Source organism: Stylophora pistillata, chromosome 10 (genome assembly GCF_964205215.1).
Source record: "Stylophora pistillata chromosome 10, jaStyPist1.2, whole genome shotgun sequence".
Taxonomy (NCBI): Eukaryota; Metazoa; Cnidaria; class Anthozoa; order Scleractinia; family Pocilloporidae; genus Stylophora; species Stylophora pistillata.
The window spans coordinates 8,307,002-8,333,573 of NC_142528.1; the positions used below are offsets into that span (position 1 = coordinate 8,307,002).

At 37.5% G+C, this 26,572-nt stretch overlaps 3 protein-coding genes across 6 annotated transcripts; 1 reads left to right on the forward strand and 2 right to left on the reverse strand.

The window, feature by feature from the left end:
* Positions 1-1,174: 1,174 nt before the first annotated feature.
* On the reverse strand, positions 1,175-7,866 carry LOC111334023 (Golgi apparatus membrane protein TVP23 homolog B). Of its 4 annotated transcripts, none has more exons than XM_022939706.2 (7): positions 7,801-7,866; positions 7,621-7,700; positions 7,156-7,390; positions 4,807-4,926; positions 4,208-4,336; positions 3,422-3,507; positions 1,175-2,297 (listed from the first exon to the last, which is right to left on the reverse strand). In XM_022939706.2, exons 1-7 carry the CDS (start codon positions 7,810-7,812, stop codon positions 2,246-2,248), a joined length of 714 nt encoding a protein of 237 aa, XP_022795441.2. In that variant the 5' UTR covers positions 7,813-7,866; the 3' UTR covers positions 1,175-2,245. The 4 variants fall into 4 exon arrangements, with proteins under 4 accessions (XP_022795441.2, XP_088592510.1, XP_022795440.2 ...); XM_088736384.1 differs by having other exon boundaries at positions 7,792-7,804; XM_088736385.1 differs by lacking the exon at positions 1,175-2,297 and adding an exon at positions 2,304-2,703.
* A 3,221-nt stretch (positions 7,867-11,087) lies between these two features.
* On the reverse strand, positions 11,088-19,200 carry LOC111334017 (ubiquitin domain-containing protein UBFD1). The gene is made up of 9 exons (XM_022939698.2): positions 18,972-19,200; positions 18,564-18,845; positions 17,346-17,381; positions 16,150-16,299; positions 15,934-15,965; positions 15,714-15,779; positions 14,795-14,900; positions 14,385-14,467; positions 11,088-11,954 (listed from the first exon to the last, which is right to left on the reverse strand). The coding sequence occupies exons 1-9, from the start codon at positions 18,988-18,990 to the stop codon at positions 11,844-11,846; spliced, it is 885 nt and encodes a 294-aa protein (XP_022795433.1). The 5' UTR covers positions 18,991-19,200; the 3' UTR covers positions 11,088-11,843.
* On the forward strand, positions 19,024-25,509 carry LOC111334024 (cytosolic Fe-S cluster assembly factor NUBP1 homolog). Its single transcript, XM_022939708.2, has 10 exons — positions 19,024-19,090; positions 19,194-19,298; positions 20,229-20,362; positions 20,775-20,843; positions 21,080-21,112; positions 21,319-21,409; positions 22,238-22,392; positions 22,807-22,917; positions 23,361-23,547; positions 23,673-25,509. The coding sequence occupies exons 1-10, from the start codon at positions 19,060-19,062 to the stop codon at positions 23,711-23,713; spliced, it is 957 nt and encodes a 318-aa protein (XP_022795443.2). The 5' UTR covers positions 19,024-19,059; the 3' UTR covers positions 23,714-25,509.
* Positions 25,510-26,572: the final 1,063 nt, after the last annotated feature.

Consider the following 26,572-nt stretch of genomic DNA (forward strand, 5'->3'; position numbering starts at 1 on the left):
GACCGCGTAGGAGGTGGGGCTGGGGGGGGGGGGGCTTTAGCCCCCCCTCTTCACTTTTTTGACTGATTAAATCAATTTTTTTTTACTTAGAAGGTAGTCTATTCATTTAAATTTGGTAAAACGTGAAGGCCAGTTTGTTACTTGCTGTTTTATAAGAATTAATAATTTACTTCACTTTTGGCAGTTTTAGATCCATTTCTAGCCATTTCAGAAGACTTTAATTTCAAATTTTCCCGGGGAAGCATGCCCCCGGATCCCTCTAGTTGGCTCACGCTAACGCGTTCGCATTAGCTCCCCCACTTGAAAATCTGCTCCGCGGGCCCTAAAGTTTTATCTTTCAATTAAGACCGATAGCACTGTTAACGAGTTATAAAATTCTATTTAAACTGCATTGAATTTCCATTTGACATTGTTATTCGTTATGGAGAACTAAACAGGATCAACCAAACAAACTAATTGGCCTTCTATCAACAGCTGCCGAAGGTTTCCTAGAAAGATTCAGTACGGGAAGTAGCCATAGGAGGCAGTTGAGGGGTACGCTTTGGGTGAAAATGTGTCGTCCGGGTCCTAAGAACATTTGGAATTTCCCTTCAAAACGATACCGCGTGCTAGTAACCAGGAAATCTTTGATAGACAGTAAACTATGGTTTTTCAGTCGTGTTAGTCTGGCTGGGTTCCTTCAAACGATTTCAATTTACGAACAGCGACAGAGAAGGAAAGGAGAAAGGATCTGTAAAGATTTGTTGCAGAAAAAGTCAATCAAGTAATGGGTCACTTTTGCCGTTTGCCGATGAACTTGACGTTATGGCTGCGACAAAATCAAGATCAAATCGCTGAACGAAACACCCACTGAATCACGGAATGTATGGCGGAAAAAAGAAAATGGGCTCATCCTCGGTGTAAAAACCTGTGAAGCTCACGAGTGACGTAAAACAAAGACAACAGAACATTATAAACAATAGCGTACAGCAAAACAATACCTCATGAAACAAAGAAAACCTCGTCAGGTTTTTACACCGAGAATGACCCAGAAAAGAGGATGAAAATAAAAAATCGCACCGAAGTGAAATTTTACTAAGGCTCCCGAATTTCATTTTTGGATGTTCAAAAAATCGTTTTCATTTCCGATATTTTCCAGCTGAGAACGGCTTCTCAAATCAAAACACAGAAAACGTGAGTATCTAATCATTTCTTTTAATAATATTTGAACTATCGGGAACGTTTCTAACATGAACGTAACAGTTTTTCAGACAAGAACATAGTAATACATTTCTGGATTACTTTAGACACTCAAACTGAAAGATTCAATAACTCCTTTTAACTCATCTAAAGCTGTAATATACAATAAATAGAAACAAGGACACTTTCTAAAAGGATAACGTCAATCTCACCTCTTCTAACACTTTTTTTGATCCAAGTGAAAACTATGCTTTTTTTAATTAAGTAATCAATCTGTTTTCAGTGGGGGAAAAGACCAGTAACTTTTAATATCCTTTTATTTTTTGAGAAAATTAAATCTCAGTATTGAGGTGTTTTTTTTTTTTTTTTTTTTTTTTTTTTTTTTAAGTTTAATATTGAAGACCAAACAGAAAGAACTTTCAATGAAATTTGCATTTCTACTCAGTCTTTGATAAACTAATAAAAATAGATTCTATCAAGAGGATTGACCAATAAATTTGTGAGTAAATGTCTATAAATAGACTGTTTACTAGCAAACATTTGATTCTTGATCCTACTTGATTTTCCCTAAAATACCTAACAAATAATTACATCTATCGATACCCATGACAAGTAAATGTATTCCAAAACTTTATTTAGAGAACTTTTTAAAACATTTCTTAACAGTAGCTTAGGATTAACCGGGATGTATAACTGTATATCTACAATGTAGGTTCAGGAGTTAAGAAATTGTTGGGAAGCTTCTTCTCTTGAACTTCCGATATTTTCAATTGACAAGAAAATTAGAGATGTACAAGTGAAGAAATCACAAGTTGATTTAAAAAAGAAGCCCCAGGGATGTAAGCTACAGTAATTGATATTGTCATTGAAATCATGCTGGATTGAATCTGTTGGCAGTTTAGTTACGTTATATTTGAAGGGTCAAAAACAAGTGACCCATACCAGATATGTCTTCTTCAAATTCCTGATTGAAAAAAAATTTTCAACTGTACATCCTACAGTTTTCATATGTCAGTTTATTCCCCCCCACCTCTCCTCCTGCTCTTGCTAGAATGAGTATTATAAACTACATAACTGGAACTTCTCGGCTGCTACTGGGTGTCTGCTGCACCCATGGCCTAAAAAAAAACATGAAAAAAAATTATACAGTCATATCACTACTAGAATTTCCTCCATTAAACAGTCCAAGCCATTTCTTCAAACTTGAGCTGGTGAACCTGGCATTCATAAAATGCTGCCATTTAATTCTGACTTCTACCTCAATAGTTTTTTTACCCCTGACATTTATATGAGGCCAGCTTATGACTGAGAAAGTAGGTAGATTCCAAAGCGGGAAAAAAGGAAGAAAAAAAGAAAATGATGATGCACATTCACAAAAAATTACAATGATCAGCATTCAATAAGAGAAAGATACTGCTTGTTTCCCCACTCTACTCAAAAGGATTTTCAGAAAAAACAAACAGAAAAAAAAAACTAACAAAAGTCTTAAATTCCCAACTGATAGATGGGAGACCAGCTGGCTATCTGCAGAATAGAAGCAATGACTTCAATTATAGTGTCCAGTACAATTTCAAGTCCCACATCCTAGTCAGTCAATCACCCCTCTTTCACTTGGATTTCAAGTCCAGTTAAAGCTAGGTGAAGAAATCATATATACAATAAAAACAGTGGAATAAGGAGATAGTAGAATTAATGGATGGATGATTTGAAGGTAGAGAATGAGTATCCCACACCATCACTAAAGATCAATCATGCAAAGTCCAAGGTAAAAACAAATGTGTTCATTGTTCTTTACTGTTATTGTTCCTTTTTTTTAGATTTTTTTATATAATTGTACCAATGATAACTTGTGAAAAATAATTTTGATCCATTTCATGCACTGTTACATAATTATCCTTGTTACAAGAATTCTATTCGAACATTTATTCGAATCCATGCATTTAAAACCCTTTTAACTCCCAAAGGTGATTAACATATAACTTCTCCCTCTAAAATCCAAACATTATTCTTCAAACAGGTAATGAGAATACTCAAAATTATCAGGCAGGAGTTTTCATCTTGATCTAACACCAAATTCTCATAACTCATTTACGGTAAACCTGCAGCAGCTAGAGGGGAAATTAATAATCAGATCCTGGGAGTTAAAAGTTAAAAGGGAGTTAACCTTAACCTTAACAGCAAATAAAGATACTGGACAGAACAAAAGACCCTGAAGAGAACAAGAAGAAACAAGAAGACTTACAAGAGTCGAGGAACAGGACTAGAACGATTTTGTATGAGAAATCTTCCAGGAAGTTGATTACGAGGAGGAGGGTTTACCTGTACCTGCTAGATGAAAGACAGTCGTGCCACAAAGAATAGAGACAGTTAAAGAACACAGGAATCAAAAGGATCAATGATTGTCATCATCGTTATTTTGTTTAAGATTCCTCCTGCTCCTCTCAGGATTGATTAAGTGTTCCTCTCTGTTCGACATATTAGTTATTTCTATATTTTACATACTAGATAAATTGCATGTAGGACCTATAAGTTTAGAAATCAAAACAAGTGTTGTCATCATACTGTCAGTGTGGAAGTCTACAATCATCTTTAGAAGGCACACTGGGTTAGAGAAATTAAATGCTTTAGACAAAGGATTTTTGTCCTTCCTCTCTTGTTGTTGATGTTTTATCTTAATCTACAAAAAGCCAACTGGCCAAATTTCAAATTGCAACTCAGTTTTGATGCTTGTAATTACCTTTAAAACATTCTTGAGTTGTTTGACATTATGTACATTATTAACACATTACCTGCAATTAATTCATTATAATCATTTTAAACAAATTCCCATTTACTTATTACCATTTTCATATTGACTAGTAAAATCATTTTATGGTTTATAGTCTAGTTATCATTTTACTGGACTAAAAGTGGTTTATGTTCACCAAATTGTTTCCATAAAAGGAGCAGACAGCTGTACACAAAACTCAGATGTTTGATCTCAGATGTCTATGATTAATTTGCAAACCTAATAAGTCAACAAAGTTACCTGGTTGAGCAGCTGTCTTCCCAAGAAATTTCCTGCAAAACTCTTGATCTTCTTTCCAGCGTCTTTCTTACAGCGCACGTAACCAATCAGGTTTGCAACATTTAAAGAAAGGCCTACTGCAACAACCAGCTGAGGAAGGAATCACAATGTGTTAATTTCCTGTTACTTATGGAATCATAACAAAATGGTGTGTCATTTTAAAGCAATAGACCATAATTTCTATCAGTTCACCAGTGTAATAAACCACAGAGGATGTTGGGAGAACTAGGGAAAAGTTGATTAAATCATGATCCAGAGGCACTTTTGAACTTGACTCCTAAAACACAAAAATCTACCTGCGAAGTTGGCAACTACTCTAGAGTTTTTAGTCGTCAGGAAGAAAATGTTACCCACAATGGTACCTGTATCAGTCACAATCTCTACCCCTGCAATAATTTTTGTTGCCCTTACTTGACTACCTTGCATCAAAAGATAGCAAAGCTTTAAGTTTGGACTTATCTTGGCATCCAACCTTTCCATTCTCAATTTTGTCCCAACATAGTTAAACCTAAGATTTACAGCCCAATATTGTATCTACAAGAAATCAATAGTCTGCTCACCAGCCACTTAAATTTCAGTGAAAACAGTGCAGCCACTAGAAAGAATGTCCAAATGAGGGGACAAATTACCAAACCAAGCCAGAAGACACGCGATTCAGCTGTAGTCACCTGCTTATCACTCTATATTTAATAATTTAAAAGAAATGGTAAATATAGGATGTTCACAAGACTGGCTTTGATGAAATAAAAAAAAGAACAAAGTGACAGACACAGAGTAGCCTTAAAAAACAAAATCAAAGTGACCTACCGTATTTATTCACTTATAAGACCCACTCGGTTTTAAGACGCACCCCCAACTTGGCAAATTAGTCAAGCCAAGTTCCCAAATGGAAAGTTTTGTGAAAATACTCGGTTATAAGACACACCAAAAGGTTGAGAGTTCACAAAAAAGGCAGGATGGATGAAAATGGTAGGTTTTATCTCCACATTGTTTATTCAGAGACAGAACTATTCAAGGGAGCAACACAAACGTGATTCTAGGAATTTGAAATGTGGTTCGAACGATTGTTTTGTAGTCACGGATATCATGATACAGAGCATGTGCTGTTGAGAACGTATGCAAATTTCCTCTTGTTTGCTCTTGCATTAAATGTTTGCTTTTGTTGTTGATCTTTTGAAGTAGATCAGAGTTCTAAAGCAGTATTCCTTTTTAATTCATAGGAATAAAGGGTTGGATTATACGCAATCTTCGCTACATCTCAGACCAAAAAGCCCTGCTCGTGTGGGATTAGTTTCGTGGTCATTTGACAGCTGCCGTATAAGAAACGTTTTTTTCAGAACCACTACAACAGCTCTTCTCAAAGCCACCCTAGTTCTTTTTAGAACCGCCAGATCTAAAAAAGTTAATGACCAACAATTAGTGTTCTTTTCATGTCTTTGTAACTGTAAGTTCTGCTAAAATTGTGATCTTAAGATTTTGTTGCGTGAAAATACTCAGTTATAAGACGCACCCCAAGTCTTGAGCAGACTTTGATCAAACAAGCATATTTTCTCATAAAAAATGGTGTGCCTTATAAGTGAATAAATACGGTAATCACAAAAATCCTATGTAACATAATATACTTTTTTTTCTCGTTGCGATGTTCCCACCAATCACGTAGCTCCTTTTTCTGCCTTTAAAAGCACACACAACCTACAATTCCTCTATTCGCTGCAACGAAAGGCTAACGCTTGAAACGTCAGCTTTTATAACCATAACGGTGGCCAATTTACCATTTCAACTTTGTTGATATATTCAAATTATTTCGTTACCCCCACCGACGCAGCCCCAAACAGTTTCTTTAGTAACTATCAGCCTTTATTCATAATATACTTTTGTTGTGTACTTATTCCCTGTTCATTAATCCTTTTGTCTATACATTAATCCTTTTGTCTATAGGACATCTCAGATGTTCCAGCTTTTCAAACTTTACTTAAATGGTTTATCTTACTTGATCAACTTATTGTTGATAGGTTGTTATGACACACTTTTTTCAGAGCCTTATAACTTTTGCTTATTGTACTTATAACATTTTAACGGCATCAAACTATCCTATACATATATCTTATTAGAAGTTTTGTTGTGTAGTATCGCTGGGTATTTATATGAGTTTTGCCATATTTTGATGAGCCCGTAGGGCGAGTCAAAATACAAATAATGAGTAAAAATACTCAGTGATACTACACAACAAAACATCTAATAAGTTATTTATTATCCAACACGCCAAACTGTTATTTCAGTGCAGGCCAATTTCGCAGATATTTATTTACGGGGAGTGCATGACAGAAGTATGCGAAGCGTAACGGAATTGGTACGTTGTCGTGTTGCTGTTTCTTTTTTCTTCAATAAATGAAGAAATATCCAGGTCGTCTAGCTGTTTTTCTTTGTTCGATTCATCTAATAAACTTGGATGTATATTTGCCAGCCATTCTGACTCTTCGTCATCAGAAATATGATTCAAATTGTCCGCCACTTTTTTCTTCGTAACTACAATCCAATTCTTTGTTTGCATGATGTGAGAAAACCAGTTTAACCGGTACTACAATAGACGAGTACAAATAACGCGTGATATTTGTACTCGTCTATGGCGTTATTTGTACTCGTCTAGGTGTAGTTGGATAATAATGCACATTATCTTTACCGCACATCTACACTGGCTTTAAAGCCCTTAACTCCTATAAGTGATTAACATGTAACTTCTCCCTATAACATCCATATATTATCCAGCAAACAGGTAATGAGAATACTCAAACTTATCAATCTTGATATAACACCAAATTCTTGTCACTAATTTAAGGGGAAACACCGGCAGCTAAAGGAGAGAATTAACCATCAGATCTTGGAAGTGAAAGGGTTAAACTATACAAAACCTTTCTTGACTCAAACACCCAATGGCTGTTTCCATCTTCATCTACATAGTTCCACCATCTAAGTCCCACTAATAACCGTCCTGTGACGTTCTTGACAGTCCAGAAGTCAAATGATAAAAGCAGAACTATGACAACAAAGTTTGTTATGAAACTATCACTGAACCAACCACACAGAAGGTAAGCAATGATTGCTGCCACTCGGAAAAGAAGATGGAAGACGGTAACGACGGGTTTTCTGTAAAGGATACAAAATTTAAAAATTATGTCAAGAATTCACGTTTGAACAGAAACAGATTGGTCAAATATTTGCAAAAAAGAGACAGAGTTATCTCGTAAAAAGCTGATTGGATTCAAATATAAGAAACCTTTTCCAACTTTTTCTTATAAGATATCAACGGGGAGAATATTAAGCATCGTAGAATTTAAAATGTAAAAAGCCAATTATATGAGCTTCTATCAACAAACCTGAATTTCTTTTTCCTATTTAAAATTTCATCCTCGTCTCCAAAATTCAACGCCACATCTTCGGTGGCGTCTAAGTGATCCTAGAAATATTCAGTGGTATATCAGAAAAAAAGAAACACAGATGAATCCACAAACGAGCGAGCAAATATTAATGAATCAAATAAAACACACAACACCAACCATGTCCGCCATCTTGAAGTTTGAATAGCCGCTGACCGCTGTAGGACGTGGCAGCCTTGTGAAACTACATGTTCTTCATTTAACGCAACACAGAGTGTCATTACAGAGAGGGGCTTTGGGATTTTCGGTTTTGCGGTTTTGACCGTTTTTTGGATCGGTTTTTCGGTTTTTGGGCCAAAAAGGTTTGGTTTTTCGATTTTGATGTTCAGAGCGGTTTGCGGATTTTACGTGTTTTTGCATTCGGTTTTCGGTTTTCACGAAAACTCTGATGCGGTTTTCGGTTTTTCCTTTTTGACCCCTCTAAAGGTGAAAATGTAGCGGTTTTGTCAGGTTTCATGCGGTTTTCGGTTTTGCTGCCTTTTTTCATCGGTTTTTCGGTTTTTGAGGTTTTTTTCTCCGGTTTTGCGCTTTCCCAGAAGCCCCAATGCCCCCCCCCCCCTCATTACAGAATGCACTATATACAATACTAGTTTATTCATGATGATTAAGAGTAAGAAAATAAAAGTAAGTAAAGTACATCATGAAAAGGAAACACGAAGCTAACCTTATAACATTTCCTAGAGAGAATAAATAAATGACGTAAAATATCTGTTTGATAGGCGTGCGTTGATCACTATAATTGATTCTCTAGTATTCAGTAAATCGTTGTATTGTTCATCAGTATGGGCTAATACCACCAAGAAAAACTTTGCAGCCCGGATAGTTTCTGGAACGAGGAAACTTGATCATGTTACACCTATTACAGTACTAGTGGCTGCCAATTATTAAACAACTTGCGGTTAGGGAAGCTACCATGGTATTTAAATGCTTAAATGGACTTGCACCTCCATATCTTTAAAGTTTAAAACCAGCTCTATCCTGGTACAAGAACAACTATCTCTCAACCAAACCAGAAAAGTTCCAGCTATTAACGATCAACCCGAGAAATGTTGACAAAGACAACGATAATGAAAATTTTTCTGTTGACGGTCATACTATTAAGAGAATGGGGGAAATACGGCTTTTAGGGGTTCAAATCGATGAAAAATTGAGTTTTGCTAGTCATATCAGTGATCTATGCTCTAAGGCCAGTCAAAAAGTAGGGGTCCTAGTGCGGCTACGCAATTTGTTACCCTGTAATGCTAAACTTTCACTTTACAGGTCTTCAATTCTGCCCCATCTAACCTACTGTCATCTAGTATGGCACTTTTGTAATGCATCGGATCGGAGAAAGCTTGAGCAGATTCAGGAGCGAGCACTTAGGGCGGTGTACAAAACAAGATCAGCGTCCTATCAAGAACTGCTAAGTCGCGCCAAACGACCGACGTTGTACAATCGGCGCCTACAAGACATTGCCACTTTGATGTTTAAAGTAAAGCACAGTCTTGTACCCGAGAATATTTCTGACTTATTTAATATAAAGAGCACTCAGTATAACTTACGGAACAGTGACTTCGAACTGCCAAGATTCGAAACTGTAAGATTTGGTAGGAATTCTATTAAATATATGGGACCTCTCATTTGGTCGAAGTTACCAAGACACCTAAGAACGATAGAAACTCTAAACTCGTTCAAGAAGAACATAAGAAAAGTCAACCTTTCAACTCTGGTTGAAATTTAAAACTTAACTAAATAACTTTATAATCTTTTTAATTATCTACCGTAAATAACTATTATCTACATATGTAAATGTATTTGACTTTTAAATTTTTTAGTGTCCCCCATTAGCTTATAGCTAAAAACATAGACACTTAAATAAAGTTTTTCATTCATTCAAGTGCACAACTGCAACACAAGGAATAGGGACCGCCTACGTATACCACTCTGTAGGACGGTTGCAGGTCAGCGCACATTTACTTCCAGAGGCCAAAAGCTGTGGAATAGTCTCCCAGATGAGTTTCAGTCTATCACTAATTTAGATGTATTTAAAGTAAAAATAAAACAGCATTTTTAAGGGTATTTTTGGAAAACTAAGTTTTAGATATTTCACATGGTAAATTAAGCTGAAAAGCCTTTTTGAGGAGATTAATAAAGTTGTTATTGTTATTATTATTAAATGAGTAAAAAATAAAAAATAAATAAATAATATGTGCATAGACTGATTACTGCTTATCGCTATTTACATATTCACATATTTAAAAAAATATATAACCTCGCTTTAAACAGATTAAAAGATTCGGCTTCAACCACATACTGCAGTAAAGTATTCCATTCTTTCACTATGCGAATAAAAAATGAATATTTATAGGGGTTAATCATTGCATTTTTCACGACCAATTTAAAAAAGTGGTTGGTTCGTGTCCTTTTATCTCGGGCGATTTAAATAAAATCCCTGAACTTTAGGTTATTTAGGCCAGAAACAATTTTTATAGCATTCTATAAGTGAAATGAAGTGTCTCCGTTTCTCTGAAGTGGGACAGTTCAAAATTCTGATACGTTCCTCATATTCCATTTCCCCACGCTTTTGTCCAAGCGCAAGGCGAGATGCCCCCCTCTGGACCTTTTCAAGTGCTTGTATGTCTTTTACTAACTACGGACACCACACTGGGGCTACGTATTCAAGAATTGGTCTTACTACAGTAATGTACAGAATAGAAAATACTTCTTGGTTTGTAGATTCAAGCGTTCTGTTAACAATGCCCGAGATTTTAATAGCTTTGTTCACAGCAGCATTAACTTGAGCCCCCCCACGACAGTTCATAGGAAATCAGAACTCCGAGGTCTTTCACACGCTTTACTGGTTTGATTGCGACTCCCATAGTATACGAAGGGGACGACTTGTCACGGTTATGGGCAGTGCGCATTGTTTCGTACTTCTCCGGGTAAATGTGATCTATTTTAAAGTGTAGGGGTTACACAAGAAGGCCCTCTTGACTGAAATACTTTCTTTTTTGCAGTAACCATAGCTGCAGCCGTTTGCGTACCGTGCGTTGTGGTTTTACAAGAGGCTACGCTGCTGAGATTCTTTTTTCTGAATGGCGGCCTCCTTAGTTTAACTTTTACCACATTTGAAGACAACTTTCGGACGCCTAGGTCACGCTGGAATCTCAAAAACGATATAGCGAGATAAAAATTGACTGGTATCCCGGGCGCACTTCTCACTGAAAGAAGAATCCTAAGGGCTAGTTAGTAAAACGCGATAGCTCCGACGGAGTAAAAAAGTGTGCGAGGTTTGGGACGGGTCTGCTCACGTTTGCAATCATTCCTGGGAAGTCACGCATAGAAGAGTTTTGTGAAATTTCAAAGAACGGCTCTTTAGAATACCCGGTAAAGAGGTTTCACACGTTTTTACAAAGAACATGACTCCCTTCCTGATAAAATATTTTAATTTAAATAGATCTGTTAATCTAGTTGTTGGTTCCGCCTGAAGCTCTTCAGCTCAGCATTAAAAAGGAAACATTACGACGGCAAACAACAACGAAGAACTGATCTTGGCTTCATTTCGGCTTCTCGACGCTAAACTACATTTAAATTAAAGGTTTCTAAGAAGGAAAATTTTAGATTTTGCTATCACTTTGTTGAACAACTACTCGTCAAGTTTTCAACAGGAAGCGTCCAGCCAACATCGGTCCAGCCTCTTCCCCCCCCCCCCACCCACCCACTTTTGGGTGGGTGGGTGGGGGGGAAGGCGGTGAAGGACAGATTCTTAAGGCTGAAATAGAAACTGAAAATAATCAGGGTAATTTCCTCAGCGGTGCAAAAATTTTCCTCAGGTCAGTACGCTTCGTTATCAATGTAACACTTCACGGTAACACTTTGCAATATCCGAAACAGAGGGTAAAAATCAAGGATTTACTTTAAAGAAGAACTAGAAGTAAAAAATACCATCTTGGAGACTGCAAAAAGAAGATCGAATCGAAGTCCATAGGTTCCCGTCGTTAGAGCAGCAAAAGTTGACAAATTTGTTTCGATAATCAGCTAAGCAGACGCAGAAATGTTTATAGCATCGTAAGCTGCGAAAAACATATTTCCAACTTAAACCAACGACATCGTGTTTAGCCAAACCAGTGAATGAGGCAGTGTTTCAGTTGACACCACAGTAGCGAAACTGTGTTTATAACAATCTAAAATGGCTGCCATTTGCCGAGAATAGTGTCTTTAATTGCGTCCACGTATTGTGCAGGAACCCAGTAGATCCAGTATCGAGATGCCTCCGTTGGTCCAAGCTGAATGGCCTGGAACGAAACGCAAATAACCCATTACTGAAAGTGTTTGCTGGAAAACTCATGACAGCGCTAATGACATCACTGAGTTGATTGGTGGTTCATTCAGGGGAGTGTTCAACCTCGCTCCCAGGGTCTCTCATCTTTCCGCCCACAGGAGCGAGGATGGGAAGATGAGAGACCCTGGGAACGAGGTTGGAGAGCGTTCCCAGTCACAAAAAAACTAATTTCCTTTATTCTCACGACCTTAATAAATGATTCAGCAGTATGCACTGTAAGTAGAAATTAGATGGTCTCTCTTAGGGAAGGTACGTTTTTTATTGGGGGGGTGGGCCGGGGCTTCGGAGGGGAGGGTCATTAGTAAATATTTTACAAATTGGAGAGGGTCAAACCTGTTTGATACGCAGCCGAGGGAGGGTCATAGTTTTTTTTTTTTTTGGCAAGGAAAAATCTACTCCATGTCGATTAGTTGACTTCTAATTATTTGTTACCAAACACGCGAAGTGAAACCTAAAACTTATATATACAAGCAAAGCTACCAGTCTAAATCAATCTACATCATTTTAAACACATGTCGAAATATTATGTCAAAAAACTATTTTGTCCCAACTAACGAAATTGTCTCTCTCGACCCGTGCCCGCTTTCATCCATATTTTGACGTCGGTAATGTTTCCGATGTGCTACCGACAGAGTCGGAGGAGTAGCGGGCATCCTTTTTAGAATGGCGAGTCGCAAAACATCCACAATAGCCACATGTTGCTCCATCTGACCTCATGAAATCCTCGCATTCTCCACAAGCGCATTTCCCCCTTTCTATTCCTCGCACATCCTTGCCCATTTTTAAGTTTTCACCGTGTAACGCCACGCAATCACAGGCAGCCCAAGCTCTGTTTGAGAACCACACAAGGAACACAATTTGAATATCGATTTATAAGGATTTGTATGGGATTTTCTACAAGATATCTATAGAGATAGTTAAAAGTGACAATATTAAATAAAAATGGCTTACCATATTCTATACGTGTGTTGCTTGCTCCTGGTGTCGTTATTTTACCGATTTCACTTGATGTAAGCGGTTTTTTTTAATCCTGGTTTTCTCTTTCTTTTAGAAGAGAAAACCAGGATTAAAAAAAAACCGATTAAATCAAGTGAAATCGGTAAAATAACGACACCAGGAGCAAGCAACACACGTATGGAATAAGGTAAGCCATTTTTATTTAATATTTTCACTTTTAACTATCTCTATGGCTATCTTGTAGAAAATCCCATACAAATCCTTATAAATCGATATACAAATTGTGTTCCTTGTGTGGTTCTCAAAGAGAGCTTGGGCCACCTGTGCACGCAATTAACTGCTTTGTGCGCAGACACGGTTATGTGAGCAACACTTCCGGTTATTTTTGTCTTGGAGGTGGGGGGGAGGGTCAGATCCTTTTGTTTAGGCATTTATGAAGGGTCATGCATTAATCCAATCTGGAAAGTGGGAGGGCCACGACTTTTTTGGCAAAAAAAATTCTAAAATACCCCGGCCCAGCACCCCTCCCCCCCAACAAAAAACGTACCTTATGGTTAAGCATACAGTACGAAACCTGGGAGTCCCAATGGGGTTAACTGTCAACCGTCAAATGACCAAAATATTAACCGTCAGCCGTCTAAAACGCAATATTACCGTCAACCGTCAAATTAGCAAGCCAATGTTAGTCGTCAAATGTCACAGATATCCTTAATTAAGAACTAAACGATTGCCTTAGTTGGGGTCAAGTTCTGTTGTTTATAGATAAAACTTTTGATATATCACAAAAATACATCTATTTCCGGTGTGGAAACACTTTCGGTGTCGTAAAGCGTTAGTCATTTATTAATAAAAGGTGTTATAAATTAACAAATCTTAACAAACGCGCCATTATGAAAAATTACAGCCAAATTCGCGCGTTTAGTTCGTTTTCTAAACGACATTCCAAAAATTAACCGTCAACCGTCAAATGACCTAAAATTTAACCATTAAAAGGGCTTATTTTTAACTGTCAACCGTCAATGTGCCTCCCCCCCCTCATTGAGACCCTCAAAGCTGGCTCATTGGTATGTCTCTTGTCTGAGAAGAAGACAAATGACCTGGTTTAAAAGTTTAAGTGGAAAAGTTCGATTCAAATATAAATTTGAAAAACGTTTTCGGAGTTTTTCCTCTTGCCGATTGGCGTTACTATCACCAAGAGTGTTTCTCAAGTTCCATTCGCGCGAGGGACTCTCGCATTCGCGTAAGGATACGCACGCACGCGCAAAAAAAAAAATTGGTAGCGGCTCACGTTTGAGGCAAATTTCTCGATAAGCTACCTACTCCACTGCGCGGCTTGAGGTAAGCTGTAAAGTAATTTTGTTATAGGACAGAGAAATGGAATGAAACAACAGGTCAGCCTTTGAAAGCTCGTAGGAAGATCTCTTACCATCATATGATATTCGTCGTGGCCCTCGATTGGTTCCGACACAACATTTTTTATTGATCCCATCGGTATCTTTTCTGTTCGTTCTGGAAAAAAAAAGAGACAAACAAAAAAATCGCTAATTACCCCATTTCTAATATTGATCTAACGGTAAAACAGAGCGGTGCCTCGCATGGGACGCCAGTCCCGTTCGCACCTGCCCTTTTGGGTTAGAATTACTTTTGTTCCAATTTTCCTTAATTTTTGTCTCTATGTAATATGTTTTTGTACTTAATACTATATTATAAACCCGATAAAGTTGTTAAAATAAAATAAATAAATAAATACCGGTAAAAGAAAATCTAAAAAAATTCCGTTTTGCTAGCTGTTGAATATCTCGTAAACCTTTCATAGAGCTAACAAAAGTAGCGTACCTTTTGTTCCAATCCAAACTTGATCCAATTCAAGCTTGAAAGTTAATCTAACTTTTCCTCCATATTTGTTATACATCCCAGCAATTGGAACATTTGGTAACTTTTCCTATGAAACAAATTTTAAAGTACTCATTTCATAACCATAACCTTCAAAACCTAAAGTTGAACAGCAAGACTGGTTTATTGAGCTCTTCCTCTTTATTCCACCATCCACTACCCAGTAACTCTAAAACACGGGAGGTCTCTATTACAGTAAAAATTTCTTTGCCCAACGTTAAAGCCTAATCACCATAATTCCTTGATTAAGCAGCTGAGTGCTTGTTCAAAATTTTCACTTAAAGTGGGGGAAGGGGGAAGGGGGAAGGGGGAAGAGGGTTTTATTGGAAGGAGGGTACTTAGGGGTCGACCATTTAACTTTTGAGGGGGGGTGGGTGGGTGATTTCTGGTCATCAAGAAATTTTTTTTCTAGCAATCTGCTGGGCAGGATATTTTTTTTTCGTTCTAAATGCTATTTTTTTTTCTGTTACATTTGGGCTGCATGCAATTTTTTTCTTCCAACAAGCGCTTGCAGGAAATTTTTTCAAAATCACCCACCCACCCACCCCCCCTCAAGAGTTAAATGGTCGGCCCCTTAATCAAGGAAGGTGTTTATTATTCTCCTGTACTGACCCCCCTGTGGTTCAAGAATAAAAAGTTATAAATGAAGTGGCAATTCAAATAGGTTTTCCTTGTATACCTTCCATTAAATGCAGCAAGGGTGGCAAGGAAAATAGGTTTTCCTTGTATCCCTACAATTTAAGAAAGTGAGGGGGTTGAGACTTCTTCATGGGAGGGCACTTATTAGAGCTTAGACATTTAATCAAGGAAACCAACTAAGTCAAACCATTGTTCAACATATCATTCCTTAGGCAAACCATACTTTTTTAGTTTTAAATCCAGGCATGACATCATCTGGTTTTCCTTTGTCTAAAACTTTTTTATGCATCTGGAATTGAAATAATGAAAATCATTTCTTAGTACCTCTTGAGTCCCAACAAAGTAAATCAAACAACAGAATGACTTGATATTGCACAAATACAAAATGAAAAAGGAAATTTTCATACAATTAAAGAAATTGATAATATCTGACTGTTCTTCACCTTTTGTTTACTAAGTGGCTCCTTTGAAGAACCTATCAAGAAATAGAAAGTATGACAATCTTAGAACATTTTTGCATCATTCAAACTTTCTCACACATTTTTTAGTCTCCTTGTGCAAAAATATTCCATACATTTTGCTCACAAAGGTATTTGTAATTTTTTCTTTAATTTAATACCATCAAATATCACATGTAAACCCATCCCAGCCCACCTTACCCGAGGTGCCTGATTTTTCATCTTTTAAGGTCCCTGGAGGAGGGGGTGTTACTTTCATTACATCATTAATGGTTGAGCCAACAACCATCATCTTCACTCCATTAGAAACATTTAATTCTCGTAACGTTTTGCTTCCATCCTTAACTAGTCCTGAAGTTGAAAAAAAAGAAAAAACAAATAAAATATTTTGCAACCTTGGTAATGAAAAATTTGTGTCGCATGACTTTGTTAAACAAATTCTCCTCTTTGGAAATGTTTGGAGAAAAGTGTGGAGAATATGCATACTTGTGTTAGGGTATAAAAGGTTAATCTTGGAACTCTCAAGAATTATTACCATAATTTCCAGCAGTTTAGCCGCATGGCCAATTACCCGCACTGGTCAATTGTTGCATACGGCGAAAAAAAAAGTCAACAGATTACCTGCACTGGTGGATAACCCACACCTTAAAAAGCAAAGAAAATTTACACAAAAGGCTCTAGAATTTACAATGTTTCACACTCGACAGAATGCGAATTTGTGACCACATTTCGTGTGAGCGATCGTTCAATGCCATGTTGAATTGTTGATTTCTCAAAAAAATCAATTTCTCCAGTTCTACTGGGCTTAACAAGTCCCTTAAAATGGGAAAATTATCTTCAGCTTAAGCTGGTGTTAACTGGATATTTGTTACTGATGCACCAGATACCCTTGGAATATTTTTGTCACCATCAAGGCTTTGTTTACACGCGTGCCAATAAAAATTTGTTCGTCGCACTATTAATTGTGCGTGAAATAAACTCGAGTTGGCATCACGTTTTTGTGCTGCTTTGTGCCACTCTTAATACAATAAAATTCATTTGAGAGGTGGAAACACAGGTAGGTGAGAATATTTTTCAATTCAGCTACCAGAAGATTTCAAAATTGTCACATAACCTGCACCTCCCTTTTACCTGCAGTTGCACGTGTTTACGACAAAATCAACAGATCACCCGTGGGTAAACAGCCGGAAATTACGGTAACATGAGATTTCTAACCAAATCAAAGGATTATCCAGAAAACAGGTGATGAAAACAGACAAAAGTGTCAGCTAGAGGGTATCATCTTGATATAAAACCAATTTCTCCTTACTAACTTACAAGAAAGTGTTCGGAAACTGGAGGAAAGAATAACAAACTTTCATATACCAATCAAGAAACTTTCTCTTGATCTCCATTACCTTTATACATTAGTTTTTGCATTGAAACTGGTAAACCTGTGATTGAAAGACAAAAAAAACACATTGACTCATAACATTAAAAAATATTCATATGACACAGCCAACCAAAAAACTACCATTGGGTCAGCTGAAAAGGAACAGAGAGTGCAGAGATCGAATTATGGATTTCAATTCAAACTAACAATATCCCTATCTAATTAAAAGATGAGCTCCTTAGAGTTCTTCTCTGGTTACAATAATCAGTTGATGAGGGTAGGAAAACTGCCCCTTGTGCTCCATGCATTAGCTGTACCCTAGACACTAATCAATTGTTTCACTTGCTCACCAGTGCAATAAATTAGTTTATTTCATACATACTGAGGTGTGGAGGTGCGGTGGCCTCATGGTTAGTGCACTCGACTCCGGATCGAGTGGTCTGGATTCGAGCCCTGGCCGGGACATTGTGTTGTGTTCTCAGACAAGACACTTTACTCTCACAGTGCCTCTCTTCACCCAGGTGTTTAAATGGGTACCGGCAATTTAATGCTGGGGGTAACCCTGCAAAGGACTAGCATCCCATCCAGGGGGGGGATAGAAATACTCCTAGTCGCTTCAGGCTACAGAAACCGGAGTTAAGCACCGGCCTAATGGGCCACTAGGCTCATAAACAGACTTTACCTACTTTACATACATACTGAGATTTACACTATGAAATACTATCATTCAAGTCTATGATTGGAGAGATGTGCACACTTCTCATGGAATAATCTCAATCTCTTTAGAAACTACCTCCTTATAATCCTGGCTATTTCCTTGTGTGTGGAGATAGGACCAGATGAACACCCTTCCTCCTTAGGAAGTATGAACAAGGAAGTGGTAGGTGCCCCCATCTCACAAAGTTTTCTTCTACTTAGGGGTAAATATTAATGTCAAGTGGGCCCTTAAAAAAAAAAAAAAAAAACATGCAGATTCCTGTTAACAGTAGTAGGAATCATGGCACATACCATCAAAGCTGCTGTTTGGACATGTTTTTAAATTTTTAGTACAAGTGATAATTTTGTTAGTCAGTTCAGCATTTTTATTTTTAGTATTGACCTGGGTGATTTGTAACTAACAGGACTAACCAAACTGTAAAGTAAATGAAAGAACTGAGAGGTGTCTCAGTCTACATTTACACTTGTTCGAGCACAGATTCACAACTCTGTAAATTAATACTGAATAATCTTTTCCTTTCCAAACCTGTGAGCTTCTCGATGTGTTGTTTGAGACTATCGACTGTTTCATCCACAGGAAAAGTCACCTCGTAGTTTTTCTTGTTCCAAACAACACGAAAACTCGCAGTTTCTCTACTGGAATTAACTTGCTCTTCTTCTGTCGTGTCTTTTTCTTTCTCCTCAACGCTAAAATCTTCCTTGGACCTTTCATTCGTATTTTCAGTTTCTTTTTCGACAAAAGTTTCTGGACAACATTTGGACCGACAAGGATCCGGTTCTGTCTCCAATTTATCCTCTGCTTCCACCCCTAGAGTACATTGAGGAAAGACTTAAAATGCTTTTTTTCGATAAGCAGATGATTCAAATAAATAAAATTTACATTCAAAACATTAATTTCATTTAAATAAAGCGGAAAAGCTAAACAGAAAATTACCCGAGCCTTCTTCCGCCATGTTTCTTTACTGTTTGAACAGCATGCGCTTGAGGTATCTTTTGATCGCAGGCTCGCTTGGAAATCAAACATGGCGGACGTTCCGGAAAATGCCCCTGAACGTAAGATTTTATGTATATTTTCTATTTGCTCAACGCGATCTGAGAACTTGACCATCGAGACTTTTTTTATCCGAATTGATTGATGTTTTCTCTATCTTATCAGACTGCCCAGGAACGGGTAGTGAGCAGGCGGGAAAGGGCGCTGCATGTCAAGGTTGTCCAAACCAGAGTATTTGTTCCTCTTCTAAACCTTTGGGACCAGATCCAGGTAATCTGATTGCATTTTGTTGCAACATAAAGCTCGAATGGCATAGTAACGAAAATTTCTTCCTTCCTCATTAGTAGGGGAGAAGCGAAAATCTGAAAATTGTGCTTTGTCATTAATAACATGACTACTAGAATGTGTTGCTGGGCTGTCGTGATTTCCCACATGTTCAGAAGTTGACCTTTACATGACTTATTTTACGTTTAACCGGACAGAATATTCCCCCTGGTGGATCATGGAGACTTCAAGAAAGAATAAAGTTCCCTTATTCCTTTGAAATATCACTGCCATACCTACAAGAAACGAAATTAAAAATTATGCACTGTCATTCCCTCTATACATATGTCGTCATCGGTTGCCTCAGTGTTTCAGAATTCCCTGGGAACATGACATCAGCCTAATGCACGCAGAACTTCAATGAATCTTACTGATTTTGTGTACCTCAGATAAGCCCTTAATTTTTCAATTGTCACTCCTCGCTAAATTCAAAGTTATATCGTTTGGATATCTTTGTATACTCTATCAAGGAATCCAAATCATTATTTCAATTAAACTGATGCATTATTTGGCCTACTGTGTTTCTAATTGTTAAGTATATCCTTTTAAGGGAATGAGCTACCTTTGTTAAAGGGCTTTAGGAGAGATTATTAATTACGTAGTCCCCAACCCAGCAGGAGACAGTTCATTAGTACATCTTGTGAGGATGTAGGAACAAAAGAAAATGATTTTCTCTTATGACTTATAATTTTTCTTGTACACGAAAGGGCAAATTTGAATTTATCACATGAACGGTCCATCCCCTATTTATGTTTTCGTCATGAAAAGCAGTAACTAGTATAATAATACAAATTTTGACAAATTGCTGTAAGGCATGAAAGTTTCTCTTCAATGATTTTCAATTCACTAAATATAGAAATCTTTTTCTTGCTTAAGCTGTGGAGGAAGTGAAGGAAAGAATGTCAACTGTCAAGCACAAAATCTTGGTGTTGTCTGGTAAAGGTGGAGTTGGGAAAAGTACTTTCACAGCTCACTTAGCCCATGGTCTGGCTGCTGATGAAAGTAAACAGGTGTAATTCTTTATAATACAAGAAAGATTGTAGGGGTTATGAACTGTAATTATGACTTACGAAAGTTGATTATAGAAGCACAGAGTTGGAAGTAACTATGCACATTAGCCCAATTGCTCATGAATTGAGAGTGCTGGAGTGATATTTGTTTTGCACCACTGGTCACAGATTTGAACCCCATTCAAGCTTGATTTTTTTTTTTTTCAAGTTTTGAATTGCTTCAGAGAAGAACAGTGACCTTGTTTCTTGAATCTGCCTTTCAAATACATAATTTTCATATTTTCCTTTGAGGTGCAATTTGACTGTTTATCGTGACAAAAACTTGACCTATTTATATCATTCCCCAGGGAGAAACCCATAAGATTTAAAGGAGGGAGAACATATGCATTATATTGTTTTCCTTACATTTCAGATTGCAGTGTTGGATGTTGATATCTGTGGCCCTTCTATACCCAAAGTGATGGGTCTTGAGGGTGAACAGGTAAAGATGGTCTCATTGTTTTCATTCCTTAGCTCCAAACATCCTTCTTGCTGACAACTGTACACATTCCTTAGACATGCTTAATAGTTGACTGTTGTGAGAAGTTTACCTTTATTTTTTGCTTCTCTGTTCAGTTTTTCTTTTTAATGCAAATAGGTTTGCTTCTTATTGTACAACTAAAAGTAAAGGTAGTAACATTACTTTCCAGCTAATTAACCAGTGTGTTTTGTTCACAGGTTCACCAAAGTGGTTCAGGATGGTCACCTGTGGTATGTGGCTTTTACACTTCTGTAATGTCATTTTCTGTTTCTTTAATGAGCTTTGAATATGCTTCTGATTCATTAATGAGCTTTCTTGTTGAGGCAATAGAACAATCATTCCTTTTTTTGTCACACCCCCCATCACTTTCAAAGCACAGAGGAAGACTTTTTTCTTTAATCTAAGTATTTTAAGTGGTCTTTTCTGTTCTATTCAGTATGTAGAGGACAATCTTGGTGTTATGTCTGTGGGGTTCTTGCTAAGCAGTCCCAGTGATGCAGTTATTTGGAGGGGACCCAAGAAAAATGGTAAGGATGTGTCCTTTCTCGCTCACCTAGGGAAAAATCAGCCTCTCATAGTGAGTCTAGCAATTCAGTTGCTTACATAGACTGAGAAAATGTTAGACTTTCATCATTCATTTGTTTCCAATAGCACTTAGCTTTCAGGAAAGCTAGGGTATTACAGTAACTGCATTTGTAAACTTACCGGAATCTGAAGGTAAGAACAGGGTTCGCACAGGTCATGGAAAACCTGGAAAGTCATGGAATTTCAAAATTTCATTTTCCAGGCCTGGAAAGTCATGAAATTTAGGTGTGGGTCATGGAACGTCATGGAATATCAATATGCTCTTTTTGAGTGAAAGGCAATAAGACCCAAAGTTGAAAAGTTAACTGACGAGTCCAAAAATCTGATTTAATTTCATTAGAAATAAACAGAAGCATGCATTGTGAGAATGTTTGCAAACAGGTCATGGAATCTTTCAAAAGGTCATGGAAAAAGTCATGGAATTTTAACAGGTCAAAAGTGTACGAACCGTGTAAGGAGAAAGGAAGAAAGACATAGAGTGGTGATCATGTGTTGAAATGCTTTTGACTGAGGTAGGTGCAGACAGATGGGGAAATTTTCCTGTCTGACCCTCCCACTCAGTCAGTAATTACACACCATCATCATCATTATAAGCTATCAGTTAATTGTATGCATTACTTATTGCCGCTTCTTGCTTTACCAGGAAAAGTGGCAAGGGTTATAGAAAAAGGAAGACACACCGACCTTTATCATAGATGAGCAAAAGTTTCAGTGTGTCTCGTCTATCTACATCTAATCCAATATCATGACTGGTGTGTTTTTGGTTACAGGTTTGATCAAACAGTTTTTACGGGATGTTGACTGGGGTGATGTAGACTTCCTAGTGGTGGATACCCCTCCTGGCACATCTGATGAGCACCTGTCAATCGTCCAGTATTTGAGTAACACACATGTTGATGGAGCCATTATCATAACCACTCCTCAGGTGAGAGTTGCAGTCACTCCCAGATTCAGATACCAAGTTCTCCCAAGTAACATTATAAGAATTGTATAACAGACAGTAGGAAGAATTTCTAATGAGATCTCGGGAGTGAAGTGGTTAACTTTTTTTGACACTGGAATTATTGTGAAGACATTGTAGTTTCTCAATAATTTTTTCAAGTTGACTTTCTTCAACATTGCAGCCAAACAATCTTTTAACCAAGTTGTTAAGTATAGTGACTTAACTGTAAAGATGAATTGGTTCAAACTTATAACTCCAGTTGCAAATCAAAGAAAAGAAAGTTCAATGTAATGTATTTTTGATTATGCCACCTAACAGTTGCAAGAAGGTGACTTTAGAGTTAAGGCAATGGACTCTCCTGGTAAAGGTTGATCTTCTTCTCTCTTTCTTTTTCAGGAAGTTGCATTGCTTGATGTGCGCAAGGAAATTAATTTTTGTAAAAAAGTGAAAATGCCTGTGATTGGAGTAGTGGAGAATATGAGTGGATTTGTTTGTCCCAATTGCAAGGTATTTTTGCGTAACAATTTTTTTACATATTTAGCAAATAGGGATCTTAACTTAGTTTGATGCCGTGCAGTGATGACATGTTGCAGCAAATGTAAACGAGAATTAACTTTAAAAATTTTGTAGGTCAGAGGGTTAGTCAGGTAAAAAGGAGGTAATGAAGGTAACGCTGAAAAAGAAAGTTCATAAATGACAACTTGAATCTTAGTTTCCTTCACAAACAAGTCTAGAAGATTGATTTCTTTCTGTAGACCTTGGAATGAGAAAAGGAGAAGCACAAAAGTATGTGTATCAGTGACATGATTTAAAAGGTCAAAATTTAGTTGGAAAGCTGCGGTCTCATCTGAAGTTGCAGTCTTTGCTTTGTGTCGAGAGGGAAGTGTGATAGACTTGGTAAACTAAGAGGTCGACGTCTTTGGAAACCTTTATTTGTGTCTTTGATACAGAAAGAGTCGCAGATCTTCCCACCCACTACCGGAGGTGCAGAGAAAATGGCGACTGAAATGAAAGTGCCTTTTCTTGGCAAAGTACCGCTTGATCCTAGAATAGGTCGCTGTTGTGACGAAGGAAAATCATTTCTATCCGAAGTACCGGAATCGCCAGCTACTAACGCTTACAAGCAGATCATTCAAAGTACGTTTATTAATTACTTTGCTGTTCTCTTTGCTTAGTGATTTACCTCCGACGTTTAATTATACACAATTTTGTGCTTCATACTTTTTGTTGGAGTCTTACGTTGCGACATTTCCCCCCTCTAGGAATTTTAGACCACTGTGACAAGAGACTGGAAGAAAACTGAAATGAAATTATGCAGAATTTACAAGAAAATGCGAGCCGTGAGGCGATAGCTATCGCCAAAAAAGTGTACACTGATTAAAACGATTGCCAGCGTAGGTTTCAAGATGAAAGACATTCTGGAGAAAAAGACGGCTTTGTTCAGCGAAAAGCAAACCCATGCAAGAAGGATCTCAAGACTTAAGGGAACTGAAGATGTCTTCAAATGATAACGATTTGCGATTTCTTGGAAGAAGAAGTTGATCGGGTGCTTCAGTAGCCACGAAATATGAACTGTCTCGGTGGACTTGGACTAAGCCCTTTCGCAACCTACGGGTGACTATAAGTATAAAAAAACAACCATGGAATCTTCTTTATTTAAGTTCTTGAATTTCTCAGAACCAAGATTATGAGCTTTGTTTCGCAGCCAATAAGGAGAATTTGTATCAAGATCTTAAAATAGAAAGAGTCGTTTTTTTTTGTTACTAATGGAGGCGCGATGTTGTTCTTTATCATGTAACAATGAAGGCTGGAAGGTAGTCGGCTAAGTCCAATTTCCCATTCTGGATGATCCATCTTTTTATACAACTGAAGATAAAAAGCCGGTTATTGTCCACATTTTTATATCAAGAGTTTGTTTTAATAGAGCCTGAGGGGAAAAAAAGCTTGTACCACTAACATCTATCAGTCAAATTTAGGGAGATAGTTAGAGGGGAGAAGGTTTCATAAAAAGGTTATAACAGATAACTTTAGTTACAGCTACCAGCTGTCAGACGTGGAGTCACGTCAGGAGTCACGCGTCCAGCTTGCTGCATTTGTGTCACGCCACCTGGCAGGTATTTACTGAGAAATTGCAATGATGCTCTTTCGTCACTTAGGTAAAGAGATAATGTAAAAATATCATGTTTTAGAGGATACTGTGTTGAAAAATAATTGTTGGGCCACGGGTAGTCTAAGTGTGAAGGATAAATTTGAATACAAATGAGAAAACAAAACATTGTTTATTTAAAAAAAGAAATTTTACATATTTGTAGTCAACTTACTGTATACGTGTTCTGAAGATTTTCGATTGGTCATGCTCAAAGAAGCAATAGTATAGTATATAACAAAAAATATTGTGGATAATAACCACGAAATTAGACGGGCATTCACGTATTCACACGCACACAAAAAAAGACTATTTAAAAACGTTTCAAATGCTTGGAAAGATGAAAAGGAAAATATAGGACGCACAATAAGACGCTCATGATATTAGGGAGGCCATCTCGGTAATAGATCATTAACCTTCATCCTCTTTTAGATCTTTGAGAAATGAACTTATCCTCGTGTTTCGTCTGTTTCATTTTGCTCTCTTATACTGACGCCAACCAACTACCAACAGAATTAGGCTAGGACAATTTAGAAACTCGACGTGAAAAACTTAAGGCTGAGAGGGCCTATAAGTCCTTAAATGGCCTCATACCCAATTATTTGTCCTCGAAATTCATTCAGAGGAGTGATGTGATTACCTCTCACATTTTGCGCGATTCTGAAAATAAGCTTGCTATTCCCTTGCCACGCACTAACTATTATAAAAATAGCTTTGGCTATAGTGGTGCGATCCTCTGAACAGCCTACCCTCAGCAGGCTAGACAAGCAACATCTCTGGCTAATTTCCGACGATCGTTAATTAACTCCGACACGGCATTCATGTAAAACAGGCTTTAATTAAATTTACCTCCTGTAATAGTTAGTAATATTTTAAATTAGACTAATATACATAGTTTATACATAGTTTTTCGTAATTAGTTGTACCTTTCATATTAAATTGTTAATGCCTGATGTATTTTACCGTGTTTAAATTGAGATGATGATGATGATGATGATGATGATGACTTCCGCGTAACCTGTGTCCAAGTGGCTGACACATTTATTACCGCAATTCTTCTATATCCATTGTATCTGATTTGTCATCACGGGTTTATTACGAATCAACTTAACGGCCTACTCCCAGTTGGCTTGTTAGCTCAATTGGTAAAGCGCTCCACTAGTATCGCAGAGGTCAGTGGTTCGAATCCCGTACAGGCCTGATTTTTTTCAGGTCTGATTTTCGCTTTTGCATAAATAGCGCTATCTAATGCGAAGGATCGTGTATCATACCTATTTAATACCGCAGTTCAAAATATACGAACTTCATGTATCCATTGTATCTGATTTGTCATCACGGGTTTATTACGAATCAACTTAACGGCCTGCTCCCAGTTGGCTTGTTAGCTCAATTGGTAGAGCGCTCCACTAGTATCGCAGAGGTCAGTGGTTCGAATCCCGTACAGGCCTGATTTTTTTCAGGTCTGATTTTCGCTATTGCATAAATAGCGCTATATACTGCGAAGGATCGTGTATCATACCTATTTAATACCGCAGTTCAAAATATATGAACTTCATATATCCATTGTATCTGATTTGTCATCACGGGTTTATTACGAATCAACTTAACGGCCTGCTCCCAGTTGGCTTGTTAGCTCAATTGGTAGAGCGCTGCACTAGTATCGCAGAGGTCAGTGGTTCGAATCCCGTACAGGCCTGATTTTTTTCAGGTCTGATTTTCGCTATTGCATAAATAGCGCTATCTACTGCGAAGGATCGTGTATCATACCCATGGTCTCTTTGAGATACAATGAATATATGAAGTTCATATATTGAACTGCAGTATTAGATACGTATGATGCACGATCCTCGCAGTAGATAGCGCTATTCATTGCACAATGAATGTATGAACTTCATATATTCATTGTATCTCATTTATCACTTTCACGGGTTTATTACGAATCAACTTAACGGCCTGCTCTCAGTTGGCTTGTTAGGTCAATTGGTAGAGCGCTGCACTAGTATCGCAGAGGTCAGT